At 45.7% G+C, this 26,134-nt stretch overlaps 1 protein-coding gene across 1 annotated transcript in view; it reads right to left on the minus strand.

Annotated features, from left to right (window-relative positions):
* Positions 1–26,134, minus strand: part of MYBBP1A (MYB binding protein 1a) — a 69,610-nt gene that overhangs the window by 11,522 nt on the left and 31,954 nt on the right. The window contains exons 20-24 of the mRNA XM_060259040.1: positions 24,182–24,316; positions 21,426–21,543; positions 19,520–19,651; positions 19,198–19,266; positions 492–605 (exon numbers count right to left, since the gene is read on the minus strand). Coding sequence (XP_060115023.1) covers positions 492–605; positions 19,198–19,266; positions 19,520–19,651; positions 21,426–21,543; positions 24,182–24,316 — 568 coding nt within the window. The remainder of the gene's footprint in view (positions 1–491; positions 606–19,197; positions 19,267–19,519; positions 19,652–21,425; positions 21,544–24,181; positions 24,317–26,134) is intronic.

Raw genomic sequence — 26,134 nt, forward strand, 5'->3', positions numbered from 1 at the left:
AGGTCTTCCACATCACTTGCCACCAGGTCCTTTCAATCGGAGATGTCAAGGATTGAACCTGGGACACTGCATGCAAAGCAGATGCTCTCCCTTGAGCCACAGCCCCTCCCCACAGCCTCATCTTGTTCTGGGCTGCCACCCTCTTAACGTCAGGGTTGCCAGCCAGCCTGAACAGACAGGGTTCCATCTTCTACATGGCTCTGGATTGTCACTTCTGGGTTGGACTTCCCACCTCCCATCTCCCAGCCTAATCTTCTCCTCCTGCTCATTTCCCTGCTGGAATTTAAGAATGTATACTGCTGCCCTTGGGCCCAGCCAGGATTCTTTGAGATCCCAGTATTGCTGCAAATAGAAACAGGATAATAAACTAGGTGGAACTTTGGATTGATCTAGCAGGGCTCTTCTTACAGTTTTATGAAGCTTGAACACTGGCAGTCTTTAGTGGAGAGAAATGCCTGGACTGAAAAATCTACGTCAGTTGAAGATCTCACCTCCATGACTTGATTGGTGCTTTCCCGAATCAGCTCCTCCCATTCCTTGTCTGTAACTGAGAGCCTGAACTGCCGGGTCTGTAGGGCTTTCTGCAGAAGCATACAGGCCTGAGCCTGGAACAGAAAAAGAGAAAAGACCACTGAAATACTGCAAAGGTCATACAAAAAAATTGCTCGAAAGTTAATATAACTGAATGTTTCAAAAGGATATACCATGGGTCCTCAAGGCAACGCCCATGGGCGCCATGGCGCCCACCGATACCTTTATAAATAAATAAATAAAATTCTGGTGTTCACAAAGTGTTTTTAGGAAGCGAGTGAAGCCAGGTAGAGCTTTTGCCCAACAAGTTTTCTGATTGGCTGGGCAGATTTTTAAAAATGTTGCTTTGGCGGCAGATGCCACCACAGCATAGAGACTTTCACTATGTGACTGAAATTAAGCTGCAGCGATCATTTGTGTGACTGCTTTTGCCTCCTGTGGCAGCCATTTTGTTGCTGCACCCACCACGCTGTGTCAGCATTCCAAGAGCCCACGTAGGATCAGCTAGCTTAGGAACCCCTGGGATAAACAGCAGGGTGGGGAGGGGAAGAGAAGGGAAGGGAAAAAGAAAAGCACCCTCTCTCCACTCTTGAACTCTGGGGAAGAAAAGAGAAACTGCAGTAAAGAATTTGGGTTGTCAGACTATGGCGCCTTGAGTTCTAATCTCTGACCTAACACATAACTCACTGGGTGTCTTACTGAAAATACGTTAGCTTGTAATTCTGAAAACAACCCTTTCAAGTCAGTACTATTATTCCCGTAGTGAAGTAGAATTTTGGCCACAAGGCTCTACAGCTTAGAGGAAGCATTGCCCCTGACTCATCACACAGACAACAGGCAGGGTGTAATGCAGCGGTCCCCAACCTTTTTGGCACCAGGGACCGGTTTTGTGGAAGACAATTTTCCCAAGGACCACTTGGGGGGGGGGGGGGGCGCGATGCTTTTGGGATAATACACTTGTGCACTTTATTTATATTAGTTTGATGTGGTGGTTAAGTGTGCAGATTCCCCACTCCTCCATTTGCAACTGCTGGAATGATTGCAGATCAGCCATAGCTCTTGCAGGAGTTGTCCTTGAAAGGGCAGCTTCTGGGAGAGCTCTCTCAGCCCCACCCACCTCATAGGGTGCCTGTTGTGGGGAAGGAAGGTAACAGAGATTGTGAGCCGCTATGAGACTCTGAGAAATTCAGAGTGGAGGGCAGGATATAAATCCAGTGTCATCTTATTATAATTTCTACATTGTAATATATAATGAAATCATTATACAACCCATGGCCCGGTTGCTAACAGGCCACAGACCGGTACTGGTCCATGGTCCAGGGATTGGGGACCCCTAGTCTAATGGATCTCCCAGCGAAGTAGAAGCCAAAGGGGGCATGTGTAAACTCTAGGAATTCTACCTCTATGATTGTTTGGGCACTCTGCATCCCACCTCAAACCCCAGAACCTTCTCTCGTATTGGCAGCCAAGTCAACAGATGTGAACACAAGCCCCTCCCTCCTATGGAACTATACTGCCCCCCACCCATTTGAGCCCCAATGCAGCCAAAGGTTTTTTAGTGTACCACCAGTTACCCTACACCAGGGGTGGTCAAACTTGCTTAACATAAGAGCCACATAGAGTAAGCATCAGATGTTTGAGAGCCTCAAGACATGAATGTCAGATGTTTGAGAACTACAAGACAGGAAGGCAAATAGATTGAGGGGGAGGGAGAAGTGGAAAAAAAGCAACTTTAAATGCATTCTCCAAGCTACTGGCTGGTTTGAATTTTAAAGAAAGAAATGCCTTCTTCAAGCCAGCCAACAGGGCAGTAGGGGGTTCAAGAGCCACACAGTATGTGTAAAAGAGCCTCAGGTGACTCCTGAGCCACAGTTTGGCCTCCCCTGTCCTACCCCCATAGTCCTGAGAACCATTTCAACCTCCATCTAGCAAAACTGTTCTGGGAGAGCTGTGCGCAGACAAATCTTGGAATCAAATGCCTTGGAAGCCCTGATATTAAGCCTGAGTGTTAAGAATGCTGACCACCAATGGCATGGAGAAAACCTACTATACTTTCAGCAGAACATAACCACATTATCTTCACACTCCACGCTGGATTAACAGAACCTATGTAAAAGCAGGTGGGGGAGACAGAAAGCCACAGTTACACTGCAGGAACCGGAATCATTAAACGCTTGAGAGAAAAATGATGATGCAGGTCTCCCTCCCTCAGTGGACACTGATATTCTCTGATGGTTTCTCCTTTGAATCAATTACTTTGAAGGCAGCGGGGAGGGGGGCAAAGTAGCAAAGGGACAGTCGACTCCTCCTGACTCAGCATCTCTCATTGGAACCTTGAAATACAGAAATCTTGCAGGAAAGGAAGAAGGTTTCTGTTTGTGTGTGTAAAGTGCCATGAAGCCGCAGCCGACTTATGCCAACACTGTAGGGTTTTCAACCACGCAGAGGTGGTTTGCCGCTGCCTGCCTCTGTGTAGCAACCCTGGACTTCCTTTGTAGCCTCCCATCCAAGCACTCACCTGGACTGACCCTGCTTCACTTCCAAGCTCTGATGAGCTCAAGCTAGCCTGGGCTATCCAGGTCAGGTTTCTACTTGGGCATTTTTCCCGATGGGTTGGTTTTCTGTGTGAAGGGAATGATTCAGAACTCAGGACCAACTAGCATGCCTGGTGGAAGGGCAGGCTAGATCCTTCACAAACAGAACAGCAGCTCTGGATGATCCAATCAAGGATTAAATCTAGGTCCAGCATCCTGTTTCCCACAGTGGTCAACAAGATGTAGCCACAAAGTCCAAGCCCCGAGCAAGTGGCATTCAAATATAAAGCAGAAGAACCAGCAGCAGCAAAAGCAGCAGAAGCAAAGACTGGATTTATTCCCTGCTCTTCACTCAGAGTCTCAGAGCGACTTACAATCTCCTTTCCCTTCCCCTCCCCACAACAGACACCTTGTGAGGCAAGTGGGGCCGAGCGAGCTCTCCAAGAACTGCTCTTGAGAGAATGGCTCTGTGAGTTATGACTGACCCAAGGCCACTCCAGCTGGCTGCATGTGGAGGAATGAGGAATCAAACCTTGTTCTCCCAGGTAAGAGTCTGTGCAGTTAAACACTACACCAAACTGCCTCTGAATATGGAGGTGCCATTCATAACTATGCATGGCTAACAACTACTGATATATCTCTCCTCCGTGAATTTGTCATAGATAGATGGACAATAGAGAAGAGAGGTGATAGAGATGAGAGACAAGAGAGAGACAGACAGATCCCACCTTTTTTCTCCAGTGGGGTCCCAAAGCAACTTACAACACGGTTCTCCCATCCATTTTTACCCTCAAGGCTGCCCCAATGAGGTTCAGTAAGCCTGAGAGAGAGTAACTGGAACAAGATCGCTCAGAGAGCCTGTCAGATCCTACTCAGACATTCTAATCATTATACCTCCGTGGCTGCCAAAGAAGAACTCATACAAAATTAACGAACATCTATTCACGCTATTTACAGTCTGCCTTTCTCACTGCAGCTTGAGGACATTACAGACTGTAGGTCAACACAGTCAACAGGATGGGACATCCAATAAGCAGTGCTGAATTTAGGCAGATGATGAGAGGGACGACAGGGAGGGCCACATCACTGCTTAGATCTCATGGCTCTTTCTTACACCCCCAGGGAAATGCTGCTTGCCATTTTGGGGTCAGGCAGCAATTTTTTCCCAGGCCAATTTGGCCAGGGATCCTGGAGATTTTTTGCCATCTTCTAGGCATGGTGCAGGGGTCACTAGGAGTGTGGGTATTTGTGAATTTCCTATATTGTGCAGGGGGTTGGACTAGATGACTCTGGAGGTCTCTTCCAACTCTATGATTCTAATAGGATTAAGATTGTCCTCCTGGCATCACACTGGTGAGAGGGACGTGTTGCAGTAGGTGGTGGTGACTACTGAAGAAGGCCCTGCAAGACTCTCAAGAGAACTGGGAGGGGGGATTAGAGATCCTCAAAGGGCTAGTTGGGTTTCCCTCAAACACAGTAACCCCCCCCCCCCTAACTTCTAGGTGGAGTTGAGTGTTGCTCCCCTGCTTGCTGGCTAGGTAAACAAGCAGAGAGTGAGAGTAGGTCAAGAAAATCGCAAAAGCTAGACAAACATGTGCAGATCCACGTAATTTGAATGTGAAATTTAACATTTACCTGGCACATATTTCAGTCAGAGATTTTCTTTTTGCTTCAAAGTATGAAATACCAAGCACCTTATTCATATTTCACCATAATACAATCTCCTAAATTCCATTCACAAGGAATCTCCCCCTTAAATCCTTAATGAGTTTCCATGTTCACCCAGAATAGGGCTGGTGTGAAGTTCTGTTATATATTTTACAAACTAGACAATCAAACTTGGCATAAAGCAGCTCAAATTTCAGTTTTATGTCCATCTATACCAAACTCTAGATGAGCTCCATGGCATAGAGTGGTAAAGCTGCAGTACTGCAGTTCGAGCTCTCTGCTCACGACCTGAGTTCGATCCCAGAGGAAGCTGGGTTCAGGTAGCCGGCTCAAGGTTGACTCAGCCTTCCATCCTTCCAAGGTCAGTAAAACGAGTACCCAGCTTGCTGGGGGGAAAGTGTAGATGACTGGAGAAGGCAATGGCAAACCACCCTATAAAAAGTCTGCCGTGAAAATGTCATGACGCAGCATCACCCCAGAGTCGGAAACAACTGGTGCTTGCACAGGGGACTACCTTTACCTTTTTTATACCCAACTCTATATCCTAAAAACAGAACCGCCCACCCAAATTAGACCAAGGGTACCCCACACTGGCCAACCAAATGATTCCAGGAAGTGCACAAGCAGCATATACAGCCAACAATCTTTCTTCTGCCATTTCTCCTAGCAACTGGTATTCAAGAGTACTTGAACATTCCTATGACTTGAACATTCCTATCACCACTGGTAGTGACTGACAGTTTTATAATCTGTGTTACTCTAGTCCCTGTTAAAGACAGGCAACTCTCCACAGTCTTTCACATCATCTGCTACCTGATCTTTACCTGGTGATGCTGGTGATTGAACCTGGGACCGACTGCATACCAAGCAGATGCTCCGCCACTCAACCACAGCCCCTCCCTGATCTGTCACCAGATCTTTCTCAAAGTTGTCAGTGGCAACTGAGTTAATCTTTCCCTCTCCGAGCTGCATTCTCAATTTAAACAATCCTTTCTCATCTTGAAGGCTTCCAGGAGGCAAATTTTACATGCATATCCATATGTTCTGTACAAACCTAATGGAAACAAATGCAATCAGTGCATTCATACCTATAATATTCATTTATGATGGGGTGTGTGGTGCTCCGGAGACCAGCAAAAAGACATTTTGAGCTGCGCTGGAAATCTATTTCAACAGCAAGAAGCGAGCCTCATTACCTTGTGGTTTATAGAGCCTGACACCAAGAAACGAGACAATTAATCTGCCCACCTTCTGGGCAGGAGAGCAGCAAGTTGTTTTATATAGACGGCCAACACAGAAGCCAATTACAGAATGTGCAAACCGCTGACAGTGCAGGAGGGGCTCCTGGATGGTTGGAAAGAGGCAAAAATAATAATAAGAAGAAAGAGAAATTAGCTGAACTTTGCCCTCCATGGTTTCCCATATACCACTTTTTGCAAAGTCAACTGGTAGCAATGACGGTCCCTGTAACCCAATTTGGAGGGTGGAGATGTGTGCCGCTGCTATTGTGCAACAGAAGAGGCTATGAATCAAGAAGACCACGCCATTTGAATTTGGTCTGCACCACAAACTCACTAAGAGAGTGGTCCTAAGCAGAGATACTCAGAAGAACATCTCATGTCATTCGATGAGACTGACTCCCAGGAAAGTGTCCTTCAAATGGACATAGGCAAACCTCTTTCTGAACCTCAAACCATCTCCCAACAAGGGAGGAGACAAAAACACTAACTTAACACACAAGGCTGCTATAAGGGTTGCTAAGGAAGCACATGGTGTGCTTTGACCTTCTGAAAGTTCTAAAATAAATGCTAAGTATTATTATTAATTATGATTGATGGTAGATTAACAGCAGTAGCAAAACACAGCTAACAGGCAATAAAAAGGTCCGCTCGGTGCCAGCGTTCTCTCATTCTTCTCGATCATTTTAAAGCTAAAACCATTGCCTCGTTCGCTTCTTTAGGCACCTGTTAATGAGACACAAGAAGGCAAAGGGGTTGGGATTGTACACAGTGGCAGGCTAAATCACCACACAAGACACTCTTAAGAGCCACTTAAAGCTTCACATTTTATCACTCCTTTGACAAGCGAGAAACGCCGTTCTATACCCTCACACACAACACACGCCACACACACATTCCTCCAGTCTACATGCTCTCAGGCCCCACCGATGCCTCAGAGCAGCACAAATTCCCACAGCTCAACCCTTAAATCAGCAGACGGCAACAGTCATGTCTTAATAAAAATAACAGAGGCTAGAAGCAGCGGGAGACCCTGCTTCCCATCCTGAAGACCTTCCCACTAACTCACAGCAGTCGGCTTATTAGCATTTTACTAATAATCCCGTCACATACTCTGAGCTTACACTATTACAGGGAAAGGTGTCAACGACTCAACGTCACCCCCTTAAGCTGGAGGTTTTTTATGGAGGAATTTTAAGGACTGGTTGTTCAAAGCCCAAACCTTTCATTTAAAAAAAAATACCCTCTATACTCTTCCTCAAAATGTTTCTTTTTTCCAAGCAGGGCCTCACGGGGCTTGGGAGACACAGAGCTACCTATTACCGAGATAAAGCAAATTGCTCAGAGCTGTTTCCCCTGACAGCCCAATATCTCAAGCATAAAGGCAACTTCCTCAACATGAGCTACCTGAGATGCTTTTAACTGGAGATGGCAGAGGACTAGGTTTCTATACCCCACTTCTCTCTGCCATAAGGAGTCTCAAAGCAGCCTTTCCTTCCTCTCTCCACAACAAGCACCTTATGAGGCGGGTGGGGCTCAGACAGCTCTGAGAGAGCTGTGACCAGCCCAAGGTCACCCAGCAGGCTTCGCATGGAAGGAGAGTGGGGAATCAAATTAGAGTCTGCCACTCTTAACCACCACACCACTCTGGCAGGAGTTATACCACTCAGCCATAAACCCTGGGGTGGAATTCTAGCTGGAGCTTCTTTGCATATTAGGCCACACACCCCTGATGTAGTCAATCCTCCAACAGCTTACAAAAAAAAGAGCCTTGTGAGCTCTTGGAGGATTGGCTACATTAGGAGTGTGTGGCCTAATATGCAAAGGAGCTCCTGCTAGAATTCCACCCCTGCAAATGGCCCAAATGGCCCATCACTGGAGCCACTCATAACCTGTGAACAAACCAATGCTTTGTCATGAAGGTTTTGGAGAAGTCTACATGTCATTCTTCTCTACCCTACAGGGAACCAAGCTCCAAGATGTTGCACTGCCCACTCCACTTCACAGGCTAGTGTGAATACAGGAAACACAGGTTCAAGTTGTTTGCTACAAAGACCACTGAACAGTCAGTCTCTTATCCTCCCTCAAAGGTAATTCTGCACCTCAATTGCTTCTTGGTCATGAAGGCCACTGAAGGCTTCCCACTCCCTCAACATACCCGCTCTCGCAAGATTTTTGCAAGAATAAATTGGGTTAGCTCTACAATCTTTTTAAAGAAAGGATACAGAAAGTGATAAATCAGAAAACAAACAGAGGAATTCCAGGAGATCTCTTAGCAACAGGCCTTAACGCTACATTAAAATTACAACCCATCGATGACCTTGCAACTGAGCAGATACACTTCTCCCCTCTGGCTATGCTTGACGGATGCTGCAAAAATGTACCAGGCGGGGAGTCATGTCAAGCTCCGATCTCTTTAAAAGCCTCCGCTCTCTATGCATCAAATGACAAATATAATTCAAATGTGTTAGGGAAATTACTCAGCCTTACAAGCCCTCCCAGACTACCCTGTGCATTTCAGCTAAGAGAATTGGCTGTTGAGAGACAGGTTTGCTACGCCCCGGTGAGCAATTCATCCATTTTGCTCCAGATGGGGAGTCCTCATTATCCCTTGCAACCTGTGGCAATGAAGATAAGAAGAATAACACAGAACCTCACAGGCCACGTCCCTAACAAAGCCAGAGAGGCTCTGAATTCCTGCAAATGGGCCTTAAATCTGTCAGCAGGGTGCAATGTGACCATTCCAGATCTTCCAAAGCGATTTGTTCCAATTTCCTGCTGCCCACCCTTTCTTCCTTGATTACAAGTGCTAGGCCAAAGATATTACATTGTACACTCAATGGTCTACAGAATAAATGCAGGTTTAAGGCTTGATTGCAAAGCATTTTTCAGAAATGTGAAGCTCTGATGGATCCAACCAAAGGTCCAGTACCCCTCCCCACCCCACCCCCGGTGCTAACAGTGGCCAGCCACCTGTTTCCAGGCAGCTCTGAGCGGTGCACAAATGCAAGTGCCCTCTCCCCCTTTATCCTCAGCATCTGGTATTCTGAGGTTTGCTGCCTCTGAACATGGAGGCTCCATTTGGCATCCCACCATCAACGATAGGTCTATCATGGCATGAATTTAATATAGTTTTAAAGCCATTAAAGGCAGCAGCCACAACTGCAGCAGAGAATTCCGTAAGTTAATTGCGCACTGTGCAAATCAGTGCACTGTGCCAATGTGGTGTAGTGGTTAAGTGTGCAGACGCTTATCTGGGAGAACCGGGTTTGATTCCCCACTCCTCCACTTACGGCTGCTGGAATGGCCTTGGGCCAGCCATAGCTTTCGCAGGAGTTGTCCTTGAAAGGGCAGCTACTGTAAGAACCCTCTCAGCCCCACCCACCTCACAGGGTTCTGTTGTGGGGGGAGAAGATATAGGATATTGTAAACTGCTCTGAGGCTCTGATTCAGAGAGAAGGGCAGGGTATAAATCTGCAGTCTTCTTCTACTACTACTACTGCTTCTTTTGTCTGTCCTGAATCTATGGCCAGTCAACCTCACTGGGTCACCCAGACTTGACTTCGTTCATCTCTCTAAATCATCAGCAAGAAGAAAGGAAAAGTTATTTGTGTAAATGAGGGGCAACTTGGGTGTATGGATCAGGAAATCAGTGCATGAATGAGAAACAGGCAGTCAGGAGCAGCAGTGATCCTACTAAGGGGGTGGGTGCGATACAGACCAAGCTGAAAAACCACCAGTCCTCAGCCCTGCCCTATGGGGGAGGGCAGTGTAGAAATTGAAATTAATCGATCAATTCAGCCGAATACAAAACAAAGGATCTGATTCGGCTACTGATATAGCCGAGCCCGAATAAAACCCATTTTTTTTCCAGCTTTCAATCGAGTTAACTAAAGCAAGGAGAGGATCAGCTGGGGAGACGGAAGCAGACATCTCCGCAGGCCTTGGCTTGTGGGCTCCTCAAGCCAAGTCTGCGTAGGAGTCTGCCAAGGCCTCCCTGCTGCACTCAGATCCTGAGGCCAGATTCTCTTGCCCCATGGTTTCAATCGCCGGACAGGAGAAGGCCCCCAGCCAGTACTGAATGTGGCAGTGAGAGGCCTCCCTGCTCACACAGATTCCAGGGCCAGCTTCTCCTGCCCTATGATATAAATCTCTGGGCAAGAGAAGGCCCCCAGCGAGGTCTGTGTGTGGCGGCAAAAGGCACAGATATCGGCCATAGTGCACAGATCCTGGGGCCAGCTTCTTCTGCCAACAGCAAGTTTCCATGGCAGAGTGGAGATTCACATCTGAGTCATCCAGATCATAGTCTGTCACTCTTGGTCCACTACGCAACACTGGCTTTCACGCATCAAGATAGCTGGAGCGTAGCAGTGCGAATAAGCGACCCAGGAAAATAGCTGAAACGCAATACGCTGGGCCCAAGTAGCAACCAAGAGAGATCAATCAGCTCCCCTGTTAAAAATGTCTTAAGAGCTTTTCTGGCAAAAGGCCAAGGGTCTCCTCTATTTTGCAAGACTAAGCAGCTTCCCATTCTTCCATTTTGCTTTAAATCTCAGAAAAGGGAAATCAAAACAATAACCCAGAAAGCATAACTACTGTCTAAAGTACGAGACTAGAATTAGGAATTGCTTGGCTCAAGCAGGGGCCAGAAAGCCACCAGAGTCACAGTGTTTCCTGGACTCCAACATTATCCCAGTGGCCCTGGTGAAACCTTTCCCTTGCCTCAAAGGGCCTGGCCAAATCCTGCCCTAGCCACTCCGGGAAGCAGACACCCACAAAGACACCCACAAAGCCAATTCATACTGTGATAAGCCCAACTTTTTTTCCTACAACACCCCAACAGCAGGAGGATGCCCGGGTTTTTCCCCACAAATATAGATATACACATGAAGCTGCTGTCTACTGAGTCAGGCAACTGGTCTATCATGGCCAGCATCAACTCATCAGACTGGCCGCAGCTCCCCAGGGTTTCAGGTAGGAAACTTTGATGTCACCTGCAACCTGAATCTTTTAAATGGAGATGCAGGGGACTGAACGCAGGACCTCACAAATGCAAAGCAGATGCTCTACTACTGAGGCATGGCCTCTCCCCCATAAAATCCTTTAGATGAAGATACCAGGAATTGACCTTGAGGCCTTCCACACGTAAAGCAAGTCAAGTTGAGTCACACATACACACACCCATTCTATTGCTTTTTAGGTTGGTTTAGTGGGTTGGATCTTAACAACTTTTTTGCTGGCAAAAGAGAAAGAAGGGGTCCCTTTCTACTCCCCAAAAGGTGTGTCATGAGACACACTGAAGAATGTGGGAGAACCTTACCAGATCAGACCAGTGGTCCATCTAGTCCAGCATCCTGTCTCACACAGTGACCAGCAAGGTCCTTTAGAAATCCAACAACAGGGCAATGAGGCCGAGGCCTTCCTCTGTTGTTGCCTCCTGGCACTGAGATTCAGAGATTTACTGCCTCTGAATGTGGAGGGTCCCTTGAGTCACCATGGCTGGAAGCCCTGAATTTATCTAATCCCCTTTTAAAGCCATCTACGTATGTGACCACTGCTTTATGTCCTCTAGCAATGAATTCTGCATTTTAATCACTCATTGCATAAACAAGTATTTCTTTTTGTTTATCCTGAAAAGCCACATGGGACAGGCTCCATAGAGAGGAGGGGAGAGTTGAGAATGTGCAAAAAAAATGCTAGTAGGATCCAATCCAGTGTATTTAATGCTGTGCAATGCAAAGATTGGAGAGGGGAGAGAGAGATGAAACAATCCCTCCCGCAAAACACAAAATAAGCATCTAGGCAACAGCACTCCTGAATATTTGTTTTACAAATAAAAGGTTGTTGTTTTCTGCCCCAAGCGGCATTTAAGGCAGTATAGAAATATAAACAATATAAGCATAAAAATAAAACAACAATATAAAATAGAAATACTAGAAATACACACAACAGCAAGGAAAATGCTTGAAAGAAAACTGACTTAAAAGACAGTGCCCAGAGCACAGGCACAAACCAGAGCGCACAGAGACACAGACCAAAAAGACACAAATGGACAAGAAGGGAGAAGCCCATGGTCCATTCTTCCAAAGTCTTTAATTTTCCTCTGAAAGCCAAACACCTTTAAAAGGGATCTGGGTTAGGTCAACAGTGTGGGTCTGCCTTTTCCCCTTCCCCCTAGCAGCATGCGGCATCACAATTTTGATAGTGAAATAGCAAGGGAGCAGGGGAGAGTTTGGCCTGCTTGCACCCCATGGATGTCCAGCGTAGCATTTTTGGAAAACGTTAAGTTACAATGTTGGGGGGTATCCAATTATAGATACCCATGTGGTTTGGCCATTTGGTGCCACCAAGACAGACAGGTCTGAATACAGGGTCAAGTTAAGACCCTCCCCCTCAGAAGGAGTTTCAAAGTCAGGGGGCAACCACAGAAAAGGCCTTTCTGAGAGGTGCCTGCCCCAATCCCAAAGGCAGCAGGACCTAACGAAAAGCCTCCGATGTAGTTCTCAGCTAATGGGCATAATTGTGCGGAACTCTCATGCTGAAAATGCTCACACTCTCACGCTGCTCTAACAGCATTTCAAAGGATGTGAATTTTTAAAATTCCTAAGTGAATTAAGAAAAACCAACCCTAAAATCTGCTTTTTTATCTCCAGTACTTTATGGAAAGTGTTTTATAATGAATCCTCCTTTTACCGCCTGCTGGAAAACACTAGGAGGCTGCGCTCAACGTCAGATCCTTGAGCAAAAAATGAGTCATTTACTTTATCGCCAACTGTGGGCAGACGCATATACTTTACTGGGAAGGGAGGGAGAAATCTTTGCTTTTAATGCTCTGCTGCCTTCTAGCCACAGGTAAGGTGTATGTGGGAAAGTAATTAATTTTCAGCTTTTTATTTAAAAATACACACAAAAACTCTTGAGGTCACACCGACAACGCCAGTGGTCTAAAAATATCAGATGAACTCTGTGTTATTTCAGCCCCTTGAAAACATTCTTTTCTTTTTTATATATCCACAAAGCCTTTGAGTTCAGTGCCCAGCCTTGCACAGAACACACATCCCCAGTTTCAGTTCTCCATCTGTAAAATGACTGCTTCAGAAGGGTATTAGAAGGACAGGATGCTACAATGAACACCAAGCTATGAATCACCAAGTCCCCGTTTCAAATTCCTCCTGTCCTACAAACACTCTTTCACTCTCAGACTCCTTTTCCCAGTCTGCAGTACTGAATAATACTGGCCTGCCTACCTTGCAGGGAGAGGATAAGAATTACAGCCAGATAAAGTACACAAACCATTTCAAACACTCAAAAACGCTACCAAATTTGCACAGTGTTACTATGATTATTTAGTGCAGGTGTGGCCAAACTGTGGCTCGAAAGCCACATGTGGCTCTTTCACACATGTTGTGTGGCTCTTGAAGCCCCCACCACCCCATCAGCCAGCTTGGAGAAGACATTTGTTTCTTTAAATCACTTCTCCAAGCCAAGCCAGCCAGTGGCTTGAGAATGCATTTAAAGTTAAAGTTGCTTTCTTTCCACCTCTCCCTCCCTCCATCTATTTGCCTGCCTGTCTCTTTCCTGTCTTGTGGCTCTCAAACATCTCACATTTATCCTGTGTGGCTCTTATGTTAAGCAAGTTTGGCCATCCCTGCACCAGCGTGTGGTTGAGCCAAATCGCCCCTGCCCCGAGTTTAAGTTCATATATTTCCCATCCCTCCGCGAAGAGGTCTGTGGGGATGGAGGCCTGAACCCTTCTCAACAGTACATCCCCCTTTTACTCTCAAAGCAGCCCACCCAGCCAGAGTTGTTAAGCTATGTGGGACAAATCAAAGATTAGTCAAAGTGGGCCTGCCTCCATCACCTATCCCTGTGCAGCGCATTTTGAGCATTCTTACACACATGCAATCTCTGCAACTGTGAGATAAGCCACCAGAGCTGTCTTAACGTTGCAGATGAGAAACACAGAGCAAAAGAGACTGCGGAGGTGCAGCTTGCCAACGTGTTGAGTTATTAGACAAATTTAGGGAGGACGGGTCTGGGCAAAATGATCAGCAACAAGAGTAAAATGGAAATTCCAGGTTATGAAGCAGTGTACCTTGAGATACCAGATGCTCAAGTAGGCTTCCCAACCCCCCCGCTCTGGCGGGGGACTTCTGGGTTCGCAGCCTAATCTCCCGCCCCCCAGAAATCGGGAAGCGGGGGTGGGGGGTGGGGGGGGGGGAAGAACATACCTGCAGGCTTCATATTGTTGAGATCCTGAGCCGTTTGTAAAATGTGTGGCCCCTTTAAGGCTGGGCAAGAAGCAGGAAGAGCTTCGGAGAACAGCCCTTCCCTTTTTTCTTTCGTTTTCACAGCAAGTAGAGTTCTCCAATCTGGTAAGTATTTGTGTGTGTGAGAGGGAGGGGGTAGGGGATTCCCTGGTTTGGAGGCCCTCCCCCCCTTTAGAAAGCGTGGGGGGGGGGGAGGGAAATGTCTACTGGGCACTCTATTATTCCCTATGGAGAACGATTCCCATAGGGAATAATAGGGAATTGATCAGTGGGTATTGGGGGCTCTGGGGGGGCTATTTTTTGAGGTAGAGGCACCAAATTTTTAGTATAACATCTAGTGCCTCTCCCCAAAATACCCCCCAAGTTTCAAGAAGATTGGACCAGGGGGTCCAATTCTATGAGCCCCAAAAGATGGTGCCCCTATCCTTCATTATTTCCTATGGAAGGAAAGCATTGAAAAGGTGTGCCGTCCCTTTAAATGTGATGGCCAGAACTCCTTTGGAGTTCAATTATGCTTGTCACATCCTTGTTCCTGGCTCCACCCCCAATGTCTCCTGGCTCCACCCCCAAAGTCTCCTGGCTCCGCCCCCAAAGTCCCCAGATTTTTCTTTAATTGGACTTGGCAACCCTATGCTCAAGACACAGAGATGAGGAAGGAGCTACTGACTTTACACCCTACTGGTGGACTTCCTGCAAGAATCTGGTAGGCAACAGGACATTAGACTAGATGGCAATTTTTGGTCCAGAGCTCTTCTTACGTAGAACACAATGAGATCTGAACCGGGTATTTCCCCATCTCACAGTAAGCAGCTGCTATTATGCTACAACAGTTTCAAATCTTTTCTTTCCAAGAGCCCCATCCCCACGTTTGATTTTTCTTGATGGTCTGAGGAGGCTGGATTGCTACTAAATGCCACAGAACACCTCCCCCCCCCCCCGCCAGGTTTTCTCTGTACCTTTTCAGAGCCTTGCAGATGAAACGGAAAAAAGCAGGACTGGTAATGGACTCATGCCTAAGTGTGCTCTCCACATACCAAAAGTGCTCACTGGCTGACAAATACACACCCGTATAAGATGTTATTGTTGGCAATATGTCATATCATCCATGATTCATTGTTTTCTTAATGAAGGGGGTGTGTGGAAGAGAAACCTACACCATTACAGAGAAAAAGGAACTGCCCGGCTCATCAGACGCATTATTAAACATTACAAATAAAACAACCAGGGCTATTATCTCATCAAAAACACGAGAGACTGAGGCAGAAAGCTAAGATGAACAAGGATAAATTCAATTCTACCTGGGAAAACAAACACACGTAGGCGCACACACACAAAAGCTCCAACCCTGAGATCCCCGTGCACGTGCTCAGAAAATAAAATGAATTCCCTCAACTGAAGGAAAGATGACTCAAGGAGGCCATTTTGAAGGTCAACTTCCCCGAGGGTGCCTGCCATAGCAATAAGATCAACCTACGTCGGTGGAGAGACAAGGGGAATTAAATGCCACCCATGTATGTTTTCAGACTGGAATTTGGGAAGCAGAGTTCAGGGCTTACGGACAATGTCAGACTAATGCCGGCAGAAATCCAAAAGGCCCTCAGGAAAAGCCAAAATAAAACCGGAGCCACATTACAAATCTTTCCACAATGTTTAATATTGTTTGATATTCTAAGTGCATCCCTCTTCACAAGCAATTATAAGTACTGAAACTGCCAGAACTTTGACATGACCCACTAGCAGCTCCTTCAAAGACTTCCCTTCCCCATCCAATATCTATTCAAAGCTAGTTATTACAAACTGTGTGAGGCAAAACGTTCGTCACGCTAACAGGTCATATCTGAATGTTGTTGATTTACGGCACAGAAAAAAGGGGCAGAAAACTGAGTAAAGGTTTGGAGGCAGAGAAGTTTGAGAAGATTTTTTTTTAAAAAAAGAAGAAAGGAGGGAGGAGATGCAGGAGAAATTAAATATTTTCTGGGAGCAAGTGAAGTCTGGAGTCTGCAGAAGCTGCTGGATTGGCTTTCAAGTAGTTAGTTTGTTTATTCACAGCAAAAGCCAGCAAAAAGCAATACAGATAAAACCAATGCTGGTTACAGTAACCCATATAAATTTTGCTGAGAGAACAAAGGTAAATATGCTACAATCAATTATAAAACACACATACATACATACAGTTAATAATGGGATCAAACATTTTAAAAAACTATCAACTAAGAGAAAGAGGAAGAAAATGCCTAGCTATTTCCCTTCAGAGCTATGAGTGACTTTCTAGTTCTGGAGGCAAGGCAGCCAAATTTAGCTAATTTGAGTATAACCCTAGGGTTCCTGTCATTCAAAAGATCCTTCAGTTGTTGCATTTTTTGATTAAGAGTGGTAGGAAAGACTGCAGGAAAAGGAAGGAGTTCGCTGTGAATGCTGTACACCTTGCAGTCATACAGGACATGCACTAAAGATTCTATTCCTTCATTACAGCAAGGGCATATACAATCTTCAAAAGGTATTTTGTTATATCTGCCCTCCAAGACTGCAGAAGGGAGGGTGTCCCACCTCATGAGGGTAAAAATTCTCCTGTACTCGTACTGGTATAAGTATGGCATGGGTGCTATTCTATTAACCGGTTCTACAAGGGCTCGCCATTTTGAGATACTATTAAGATCATTCTGTCTGGCAATATCTGATATTCTCTGTTTCACCGGCTCTCTGGCTTTATCGTATGTAAGAGCGCTAAGATATTGTTTTGAAAGGCCAAAATAGGGAAGTTTTTCCTCTGTGACCCTAAGCCATGGCGGAATTGAGATATCTTGGAAGATTAAGCTTGTTGGCCTCTTAGGGGAAAAGATTAATTTCAGCCAATACTGTATGGTCAGATCCAAAGCCTCGCCTCCGCTGAGATCATGCCAGTTTCTATCCAAATTAAGGCATTCGGAATGCCCTGAGGTATCTGAAGAATTGAACGCAAAAATTTAGATAGAACAATTTCCAATCTTTTGTGTTTTGTGGTGATATTTATTGGGGCACCATATGTAAGTTGGTTAAGTACTTTGGCTGCTATTACACATCTGCCACCACCCTTGTGCCAAAAAATTTTTTTGATTGCTCCCATGCTCCTGTTAGCTTTAAAAATAATTGCATTCATATTGCATGATCTTGCACCATTTGCCTTGAAGTGTACCCCCAGATATCTAAAACTTGAAACTTGTCCTGTAGGCTTATCATCTAATGACCAATGGTATACTCTGAGGGACCTTTTTGCAAAGATCATTACTTTGGTCTTAGAGTGGTTTACTTCTAAGTTGTTATTCTGGCAAAATTGAGTAAATCCCTTCAGTGCTCTCTTTAGGCCTACAGGTGTCCTTGAAAGAAGGACAGCATCATCAGCATAAAGGAGAATGCCAATGTGCTTATTACCTAACTTTGGTGAATGGCATTCCAACTTATTTACGTAAGTCACCAGATCGTTATATAAAAATTAAACAAGGAAGGGAGCTAATAAGCAGTCTTGTTTTATGCCTTTTGTTGTACCAGTGCAATCTGTCAAATGGCCTTGTTGGGTGCATTTCACTCGAATAGACGTTTGATTGTAAAGGGCTTGAATAAGGAATAATAGCCGCCTGTCTATACTAGTGGATTTTAGTTTATCCCATAAGATGGTTCTGGAAACAGAGTCAAAGGCCGACTTGAGATCTAGGAAGGCCGCATATAAAGACACTGTTGCACTGGAAGCATATTTAGCAATTAAATGGTCTAAAAGCATGCAATTGTCTATTACTGATCAGCTTTCAAGTAAAGCATAAGGCTGGCATTAGAGTGAAGCATTACTGGGCAACTGTTCAGGCCCTACTGGTCATTGCTACATCATAGGGTAGCTAACTTCATACATTACTTCAGTACTATGGGAAGAGGGCTGTCTGTTCTGAATCTACTTGTAAGGAATAGCTGTTATCAGGCCTATAGGTCTCATGGCTTTCATCAATTGTATTCAGGTTGTACGTTTTTGCAGGTTTAGACCTGGCCTGTTATGAGAGAAATGTGCTGCTTATTAATTGCTTTGACCAGCTGGCGTAAGACACTCTTATCTAGTTTGCAGTTAGCAATGCTGATTAACCAACCATGCTGGCACAGGGGCTTATGGGTGGAAAAAGGAGGGGCTTCCATGCAAGGACAGTTTAGACTGGGTGAACTTTCTAAAGTCTGTGAGTCAAAGCATTATGCCATAGAGCTGCATCAGGGAGGCAAGTTAGGAAGCTTTTAATCTTTCAATAAGCCAATTTCTAGCCAGAAATAGCCCAGTAGTGTTATTAACATTTTTTCCTATTGCCTTTTGTCCATGCTTAACGAGTGGTTCCTGCTTAGCATACACTCTTTATAATTTGAACTGCATAAACTTGAAAAAAAAATTACCTTCCTGTGTCAGGAGTTACTTGCTGAATGTCCGCATATCCCCCCTCAGAAACAAAGCCAGAGGCTGAAAATCCTCAAACAAAGGGCCAGAACCCTGTAAGGCTTCTAGGGGTCCTGGATGGCTGTGGTTTCAGCGCCTGAGAACAGGAGCGGGGGCTCTCTGAGTCCTTACACTACTGCTAATCAATTTTACTAGAAGGAGCAGAAAACTTTGCTACACTTCGATTGATAGTCAAAGAGACCCCCCCTAGGATTACTGCACTACCCTAGGATTGCCCAGGCTAGCCCCGACCTCATTAGATCTCAAAAGCTAAGCAGGTTCAACCCTGGCTAGTACTTGAATGAGAGACCTCCAAGGAAGTCCAGGGTTGCTACAGGGTTGCAGGCAATGGCAAACCATCTCTGAATGTCTCTTGCCTTGATAAACTTACAGGATGGTCGTAATTTGGCTGTGACTTGACAGCACTTTCCACCCACGGTGGTTACTTCTGCACAGGCACCATGCGCAGAATTTCAAATGCATGATTTCTTAGCTGGTTGGCATGCACTACTTACCTGCTGGTGTTGCCTGGCCCCTGCAGTGATAGACTTTGCTACAGTGTCGATGAGTTGCTTGCACATGATCTACAACCAAAGGCAAAGTCAATTGTTATTGGAAGCTTACGCCGGTTTTACGAATCAAGAAATGTACTTGCATCTTCACACCCAACATCTTCTTTATCAAAACTTCTGAATGCAGTTAATATAAGGTATCCATCCCCCAAACTGTCATTTCAAAACTGAAGTGATAACCTCCACAAATTGCTTTAAGTAAGCACTCAAAAGGTGGGCTTTTTCCTACCATGCCTGCAAAGACAGCCTCTTGACTTCCACCTACCGGATAACGTTCAAAAAGATCGAGAAACATGGATCCTGTGAGTGGGCTGTTGCGCTTGGTCAGAAACAAGTCCAAAGCATCCCTGTAGGCAGTGGTCACTCGCTGCAAGTCCAGGCTTCCTACCACAGAGGCCTATGAAGAGAAAGCATAAAACGAATATGTATATTATGCAAGTCATGATGACATTGCTAAGACTTGGCAGATTGATTCAGAACAGCCCATGGTGAGGGATGCTCTATGCTGCAGAGAAACAGTCCGCAGCCAGGAAAGCTTGCAATCCAAACAAAGGAACATAAGCTCAGAATGTGGCCTATGGGACGGAATTTTGCACCTCCAGAATTTCAGCTTTAACAAAGTGCTGGTTTTTATGGCTGGATCGGGCCACCTTGTGCTGATCACTTCCAATGTGAGAATGCTGGACCTGGGAAGTCTAAGTTCATCCCTGCTCAACCATGGTGGTCACTGGGTGACTTGGGGACAGACACTCAATATAATCTACCTCACAACGCTATTGTGAAGATAAAATGGAGGATGGACCATGTACACCACCCCGAACTCCTCTGATAATAATTAATAATGACCATATGGCAATGAGTGCAATATAGCCAGGAGATCCTAAAATTGTCTGGCAGTCAAGAGTTCTAGCTCTTTTAGCATTATGCACCACCAGGTGGCGAGCTAGAGTTGTTTTTTAAGGCAAGAGACATTTCAGAGGTGGTTTTGCCATTTCCTGCCTCTGTGTCACACCCCTGGAATTCCAAGTAGGTCTCCTATCTGAGTACTAGCCAAGGTTGACCCTGCTTAGCCTCTGAGATCTGACAGGATCAGGCTAGCCTGGGCTATCCAGGTCAGGGCTGAGTTCCTCTGAATGAAGGGCATGACAAAAACACAATATATAGACGGATAAAAGCTTGATCAGAAAAAATAAACTAGTCAGATAAAGTACACTAGACACCCTGACCAGGATGGTCCTGGCTAGCCTGATCTCATCAGACCTTGGAAGCTAAGCAGGGTCAGCTCTGGTGACTGTCTGGATGGAAGACCAACCAGGAAGCCCAGGGTTGCCACACAGAGGCTACCAATGGCAAACCACCTCTGAACATCTCTTGTCTTAAAAACCCAACAGGGTCACCATAAGTTGGCTGCGACTTGATCGCACTTTCCTCCACCACCAAGAAACTAGACAGATGAGGCTAATAAGACTGACGGAGATAACCACACAGGCTGCCTTAAGCTCCACGAAGGGTGGGATAAAAATGTTACCTGTATCAATCATGCCCACCAGTTAAGCCCAGCTAACAAAACCCCAGTCTGCATTTCCTCGCCTTCCAAAGTGAGGTGGCGGTGATCAGAAACAGGGTCTTTTCAGTGGTAGTACCTCAGAATGGTAAAGCTGCAGTACTGCAGTCAGAGCCCTCTGCTCAGGACCTGAGTTCGATCCCAGCAGAAGCTGGTTCAGGTAGCCGGCTCCAGGTTGACTCAGTCTTCCATCCTTAAAATGAGTACCCAGCTTGCTGGGGGGGAAATGTAGATGACTGGGGAAGGCAATGGCAAGCCACCACGTAAAAAGTCTGCCATGAAAACGTTGTGAAAGCAACGTCACCCCAGAGTCAAAAATGACTGGTGCTTGCACACGGGACTACCTTTATCTTTACCTCAGTTATGGAAAAGCCTACCCACAAAGATCTGCTTTCACTCAATCTTTTAGGTGCAAGTGAAAAAATTTCCATTGGCTGGGTTTTTTCTTAAATATTAGCCTGTCTGCAGTGATCACATTACTGCTGTAGCTTTTTTTTTTTCTTTGCTGTCTACTCCTCATGGAAACAGATTGTCAGTGGCGGCCAGAAATGTATCAGCTCTCACGGAATGTCAATTAAGCAAAATAATCAAAACAGGATCTCTTCACCTGAGGTGTTTGCGTGCTCTTTCTTTTGTTTTTAGGCTTCTTCTCCAGCTCCACGCTTTGCAAGGCCACTTCACTGGCCAGATTGCCCTTCAACACTCGGAAGATGTACAAAGACGCACTGTGGAAGAGACAAGGAGGCACCAAAGCCTTGAAATGGGTTCAAGCTCAGCGCTAGCAGGTCTCACACAGGACCAAGATGCTTCATAATACAAGCTGCGTAGATGAGAGAGTTTTAGCCACCACAAATTCCCTCATTAAAGTACTGGTGGTAACATTCTCTGCAGTAGTTGAGAGAGGGAGGTTCCCTACGCCAGGGGTGGCCAAACTGCAGCTTGGGAGCCCCCACATGGCTCTTGAAGCCCCCACCACCCCATTGTCCAGCTTGAGAAGGCATTTATCTCTTTTGATCACTTCTCAAGCCAAGCCAGCCAGCAGCTTGGAGAATGCATTTAAAGGTAAAGTTGCTTTCTTTCTACCTCTCCTATTTTCCTTCCTTTCCTTCTCTTCCTCCCTTTCGCAAACATCTGATGTTTACTCTACGTGGCTCTTGCGGTAAGCAAGTTTGGCCACCCCTGCTCTAGGCCACAGGAAACTGCAGTCTTGAAGCATGCACACTTGGCAATAAGCTTCACTGAAACCAGCAGGATTTCCAAGAAACTGCACAGGGCTGGACTTAAAAACACAGCTTGTTTACACCAGGTGATCACCATGAGATTTCACACACAAGTTCAGGAGACTTTAAACTGTGTCAGACCTCACTAGGTAGGCATGAGGATTCAAGAACAGAACATATGGAAACAGAGGACTGATTAACTCCGACCAGCCCCGCAGCACAACCAGCAGGAAACAAAGGGTTCCAGACAGGTGATCCCGGCACCTCTGTTGTGACTGAGCCACTGGAATTGCTCACCTAAAAGCAACAGACACCCTGCACTGTAGAGTTCCAAGAAATCACTGGCAGTAAAGGTGTCCTAGGAAAAGCCGTAGTTCACTGGTGGTACACATGCTTTGTGAGCAGAAGCTCTCAAATTTAGTCCCCAGAACTTCCAACTGAAGGATCTCAGAGTGTTGAGAAAGAACCTTTCTCTGCCTGAGACTCTGGAGAGCCAACAAATTTGGTCCAGGCTGCATATTTGGCTTACACAGCAATATTTAGTTACCAGATAGTCAAGTAGTAAAGAAGAAAACTGTAGTCAAGCACACATCTGATGAAGAGAGCTGTGTTTCTCAAAAGCTTATACTACAATAAAATGTGTTAGTCTTAAAAGTGCTACTGGACTCTTTACTATTTTTCAGCAACAGACTAACACGGCTAACTCCTCTAGATAGTCAAGATAAGAGAACCAGTCAAGTACAACAGATTCTGGATTGCCAAACCTGGACTCAATTCAACCCTGATATTTACTCATTTAGAAGAAGAAGAATTGCAGATTTATACCCTGCCCTTCTCCCTGAATCAGAGACTCAGAGCAGCTTACAATCTCCCATATCTTCTCCCCCCACAACAGACACCCTGTGAGGTGGGTGAGGTTGAGAGGGCTCTCACAGCAGCTGCCCTTTCAAGGACAACCTCTGCCAGAGCTATGGCTAACGCAAGGCCATTCCAGCAGGTGCAAGTGGAGGAGTGGGGAATCAAACCCGGTGCTCCCTGATAAGAGTCGACACGCTTAACCACTACACCTTAACCACTACATTTAGAGTGGAGGGAATTACTTGGGGGTGGGGTGAACAGACCCTAGACTGCGTGTGTTATAGGTGAGCAAATACTGGAATCTGTATTAGCATCTGATCTGGAATCCTCAGAATTCCAGTTTTCATGCTTTCAAAAAAAGGGAAATACAAATATCAAGTTTCTAGACAGCTTTGACTGCAGGTGGACCATAGTCAAGCAGGAAAGAGAGGATCAAGACACACTTTCCAACAGTTGGAAAATGGGTCTTTCAGTATGTTGCATCATCCTACTCACAACTAGAAGAGTAATCTGCCTAATTTATACAGCCTGGGGAAAACAGCTTTTCTTGCAGCCAAGTTATCATAAAAACCCAGCAATTTGAGCTATACCCTGAAGACTTCAGTGGAGAGACTGATGCACCCAAAGTTGTGTCCTCCTAAAGATGTACTGCCCTTCTTCCCCCCACTCTTCCAAATTAAGTAAGCATACCACCATATTTTCCAATCGACAAAGTCTAAATGTTGTATGTAAACATATACAAACATATTCTACAGGAGACGGATACACATGACAGCCCCAGTGTGCCCTGAAGGAACAAAGAGCAGGAGAGAGTGTGCTGACTGTGCCCCCTGTCTGTGCAAGATCACTTGATCATCTGCAGGATAGATGTATAGAGGAGGTTTGCTGCACAAACTCTCCCTCTCCGTGGTCAGCTATGCTGTCTTGGAACATCACAGGAAGGAAGAGTTTGCGCAGTTTCATGTTCTGCAGTGCTGCCCCTGCAGAAGATTTGGAGACCCCACAGAGGCCAGAGACTAGCAAGCTGGAGCCCCCACTCCCTCCCCAAATGTTCAGTGAGCTGATGTGCGCACCAAGCCAAAGTCTACAACAGGGGATATATGCAGATTTCCTCTGAAATCATGAGGACTAGGAACTGGTGCCGGTGATTTTAGGTGAGAGTTGGAAATCTCGGGGTGCCAGCCACCAGGTTTCCTTCGTACGAACACAAACACCTTCTGCCACGGGGCTAAGCGTTTAAAAAGAGTGTAAGAGAGTCCCTGGCCCATCTGCCAGTACAGCCCACCTGAAGCAGTAAAGGGCCACCGAGGAGTCACTCTGTCTGCAAGCTCGCTTCACCAGGCTTTCCAGAAGGGTGTGCAGTTCCTCCCGGATGGGGGCCACGTTTTTGCAGTACTGCTTGGATCTGCACAAATGATTCCTGAAAGCCGAGACAAAACACCCCACAATATTATCAGGAAGCAAAAGAAACCCTGGGCAATAGAGGCCTTTCCAAAAAAAGTCTGACGCAGGCCATCAGCAAAAAGATGTTTCCCCACCACCACCACACAACCTCAGAAGGCACAACGGGGATTGAACCATCCGCCCTCCAAACATCCCCAGCAGCTAAAGCCTTCAGTGGAGCTCTGACTCATCCATAACCAGTCTTTAAACACAGCACCAGAATCAGGGCCTACACATATGCCTGTGATTCTTTGGAAAAGCCACAGCATGTAAGCAGTGGCTGGAAAAACAATACAGGCCATGTGACTTGGAAGTACATGATGAACTTTCAGAAGCCGGAGATTGCGAGCTGCTCTGAGATTCAGAGTATAGGGCAGGATATAAATCCAATATCATCATCATCATCTTCTTCATTTCCATTCATTAACATAGGTTAAAGATACCCAGTTTTCTTGTCATAGGACTAACTACCTTGGCACAGGGAGAAATCTAGGTTTGTTAACTGCATGTATCAATTAATTATCTGACAATTTTTTTTAGGAAAAGGCATGCTTTGTTTTAAACACACGCCATATGTGATAGCAGCTGCCATCCTGAAAGAAGCATTCCCTTCTATATAAAAGGAGAGGGAATGCCTCTTTCAGGAGGGGTGTTGGCACTCAAGTTGTTCAGCTCCAATGACAAAAGGGCACTTCCATTTTCCAAAGATCTTCTACTGATTCCCTCCATCCGCTGTACATCCTCCCGCTCGCCCCCCCCCCCCACTTTGGCTCCCCTGAAATAAAATGTCATTGATGGAGGGAAAGCATGAAGACACCATTCTGCCATGCCCACTCAGCTAATGAATGTTGACCGATACAAGCCAATCTCCATTTGTAGAGAGGGAACGCAATAAAGCTGCTTTGAGACTCTTTAGGACAAGAGAAAAGTGGGGTGTAAAAAACAGCTCTTCTTCTAAATGTTATGTTAAACCCCAAACATTCTATTAAAAGTATATTGCTAACCGGGAGCCTCGGATTAGCCAAAAATAAGGCTTTCAATCGGCAAGCCAACCTATCCATCAACATCATAGCATTTTCAAGTAATTATTGACATTAAAAAAAAATCTAGGAAAATGTTATCTTTCACTGGAAGGGTGAAGGCCACTCAATCGCCTCAGTATTCTTCTGCCTTAGCATCACATCATTCAAATCAATGGCATGTCTAGGCCAGACCTGAGATAAATTCATGGAGACTGAAAGCTCTTTCAGAGGCTTTTAGCACTCAGAGGTAGATACGTTCACCAGGCTCAACCTTAGGGCAGCCCTACTGCCTTCATGACCCAAATTGCGGATTTCCCTAAAGCAACCGTCTGGCCATTATGCCACAATAGATGGCCTAATCCACCCATTATATAACTGGAAGCTTCATAGATAGTATCTCTCTGCATACAACATCCTGAGAACAAATGGCTTGAGAAAAGGCCGATGCCTTCAATCCCTCAGGAAGTAGGTGGCAAGCACTCCAGAAGCATCCAACTGGTCACTGTGGGAGGCAGGGCTCTAGACTAGATCGCCACAAGCCAGATCCAGAAGAACCTTTTCTTATCTTTTGGTAGTTCAGCTGTTGCGGCTTTGATTGTTTTAATTCAGTAGCTTAATCACAACCAAACAGTTTCAGGCTGAGCATAAATCAGAAGAGCCACGATATCTGTGAGCTTGTTTTAGCCATGAAGTCATGGCTGACTTATGGCAACCCTATAAAGTTTTCAAGACAAGAGAAGTCCAGAGGCAGTTTGCCATTGCCTGTCTCTACA

Source organism: Heteronotia binoei, chromosome 18, assembly GCF_032191835.1.
Source record: "Heteronotia binoei isolate CCM8104 ecotype False Entrance Well chromosome 18, APGP_CSIRO_Hbin_v1, whole genome shotgun sequence".
Classification (NCBI taxonomy): Eukaryota; Metazoa; Chordata; class Lepidosauria; order Squamata; family Gekkonidae; genus Heteronotia; species Heteronotia binoei.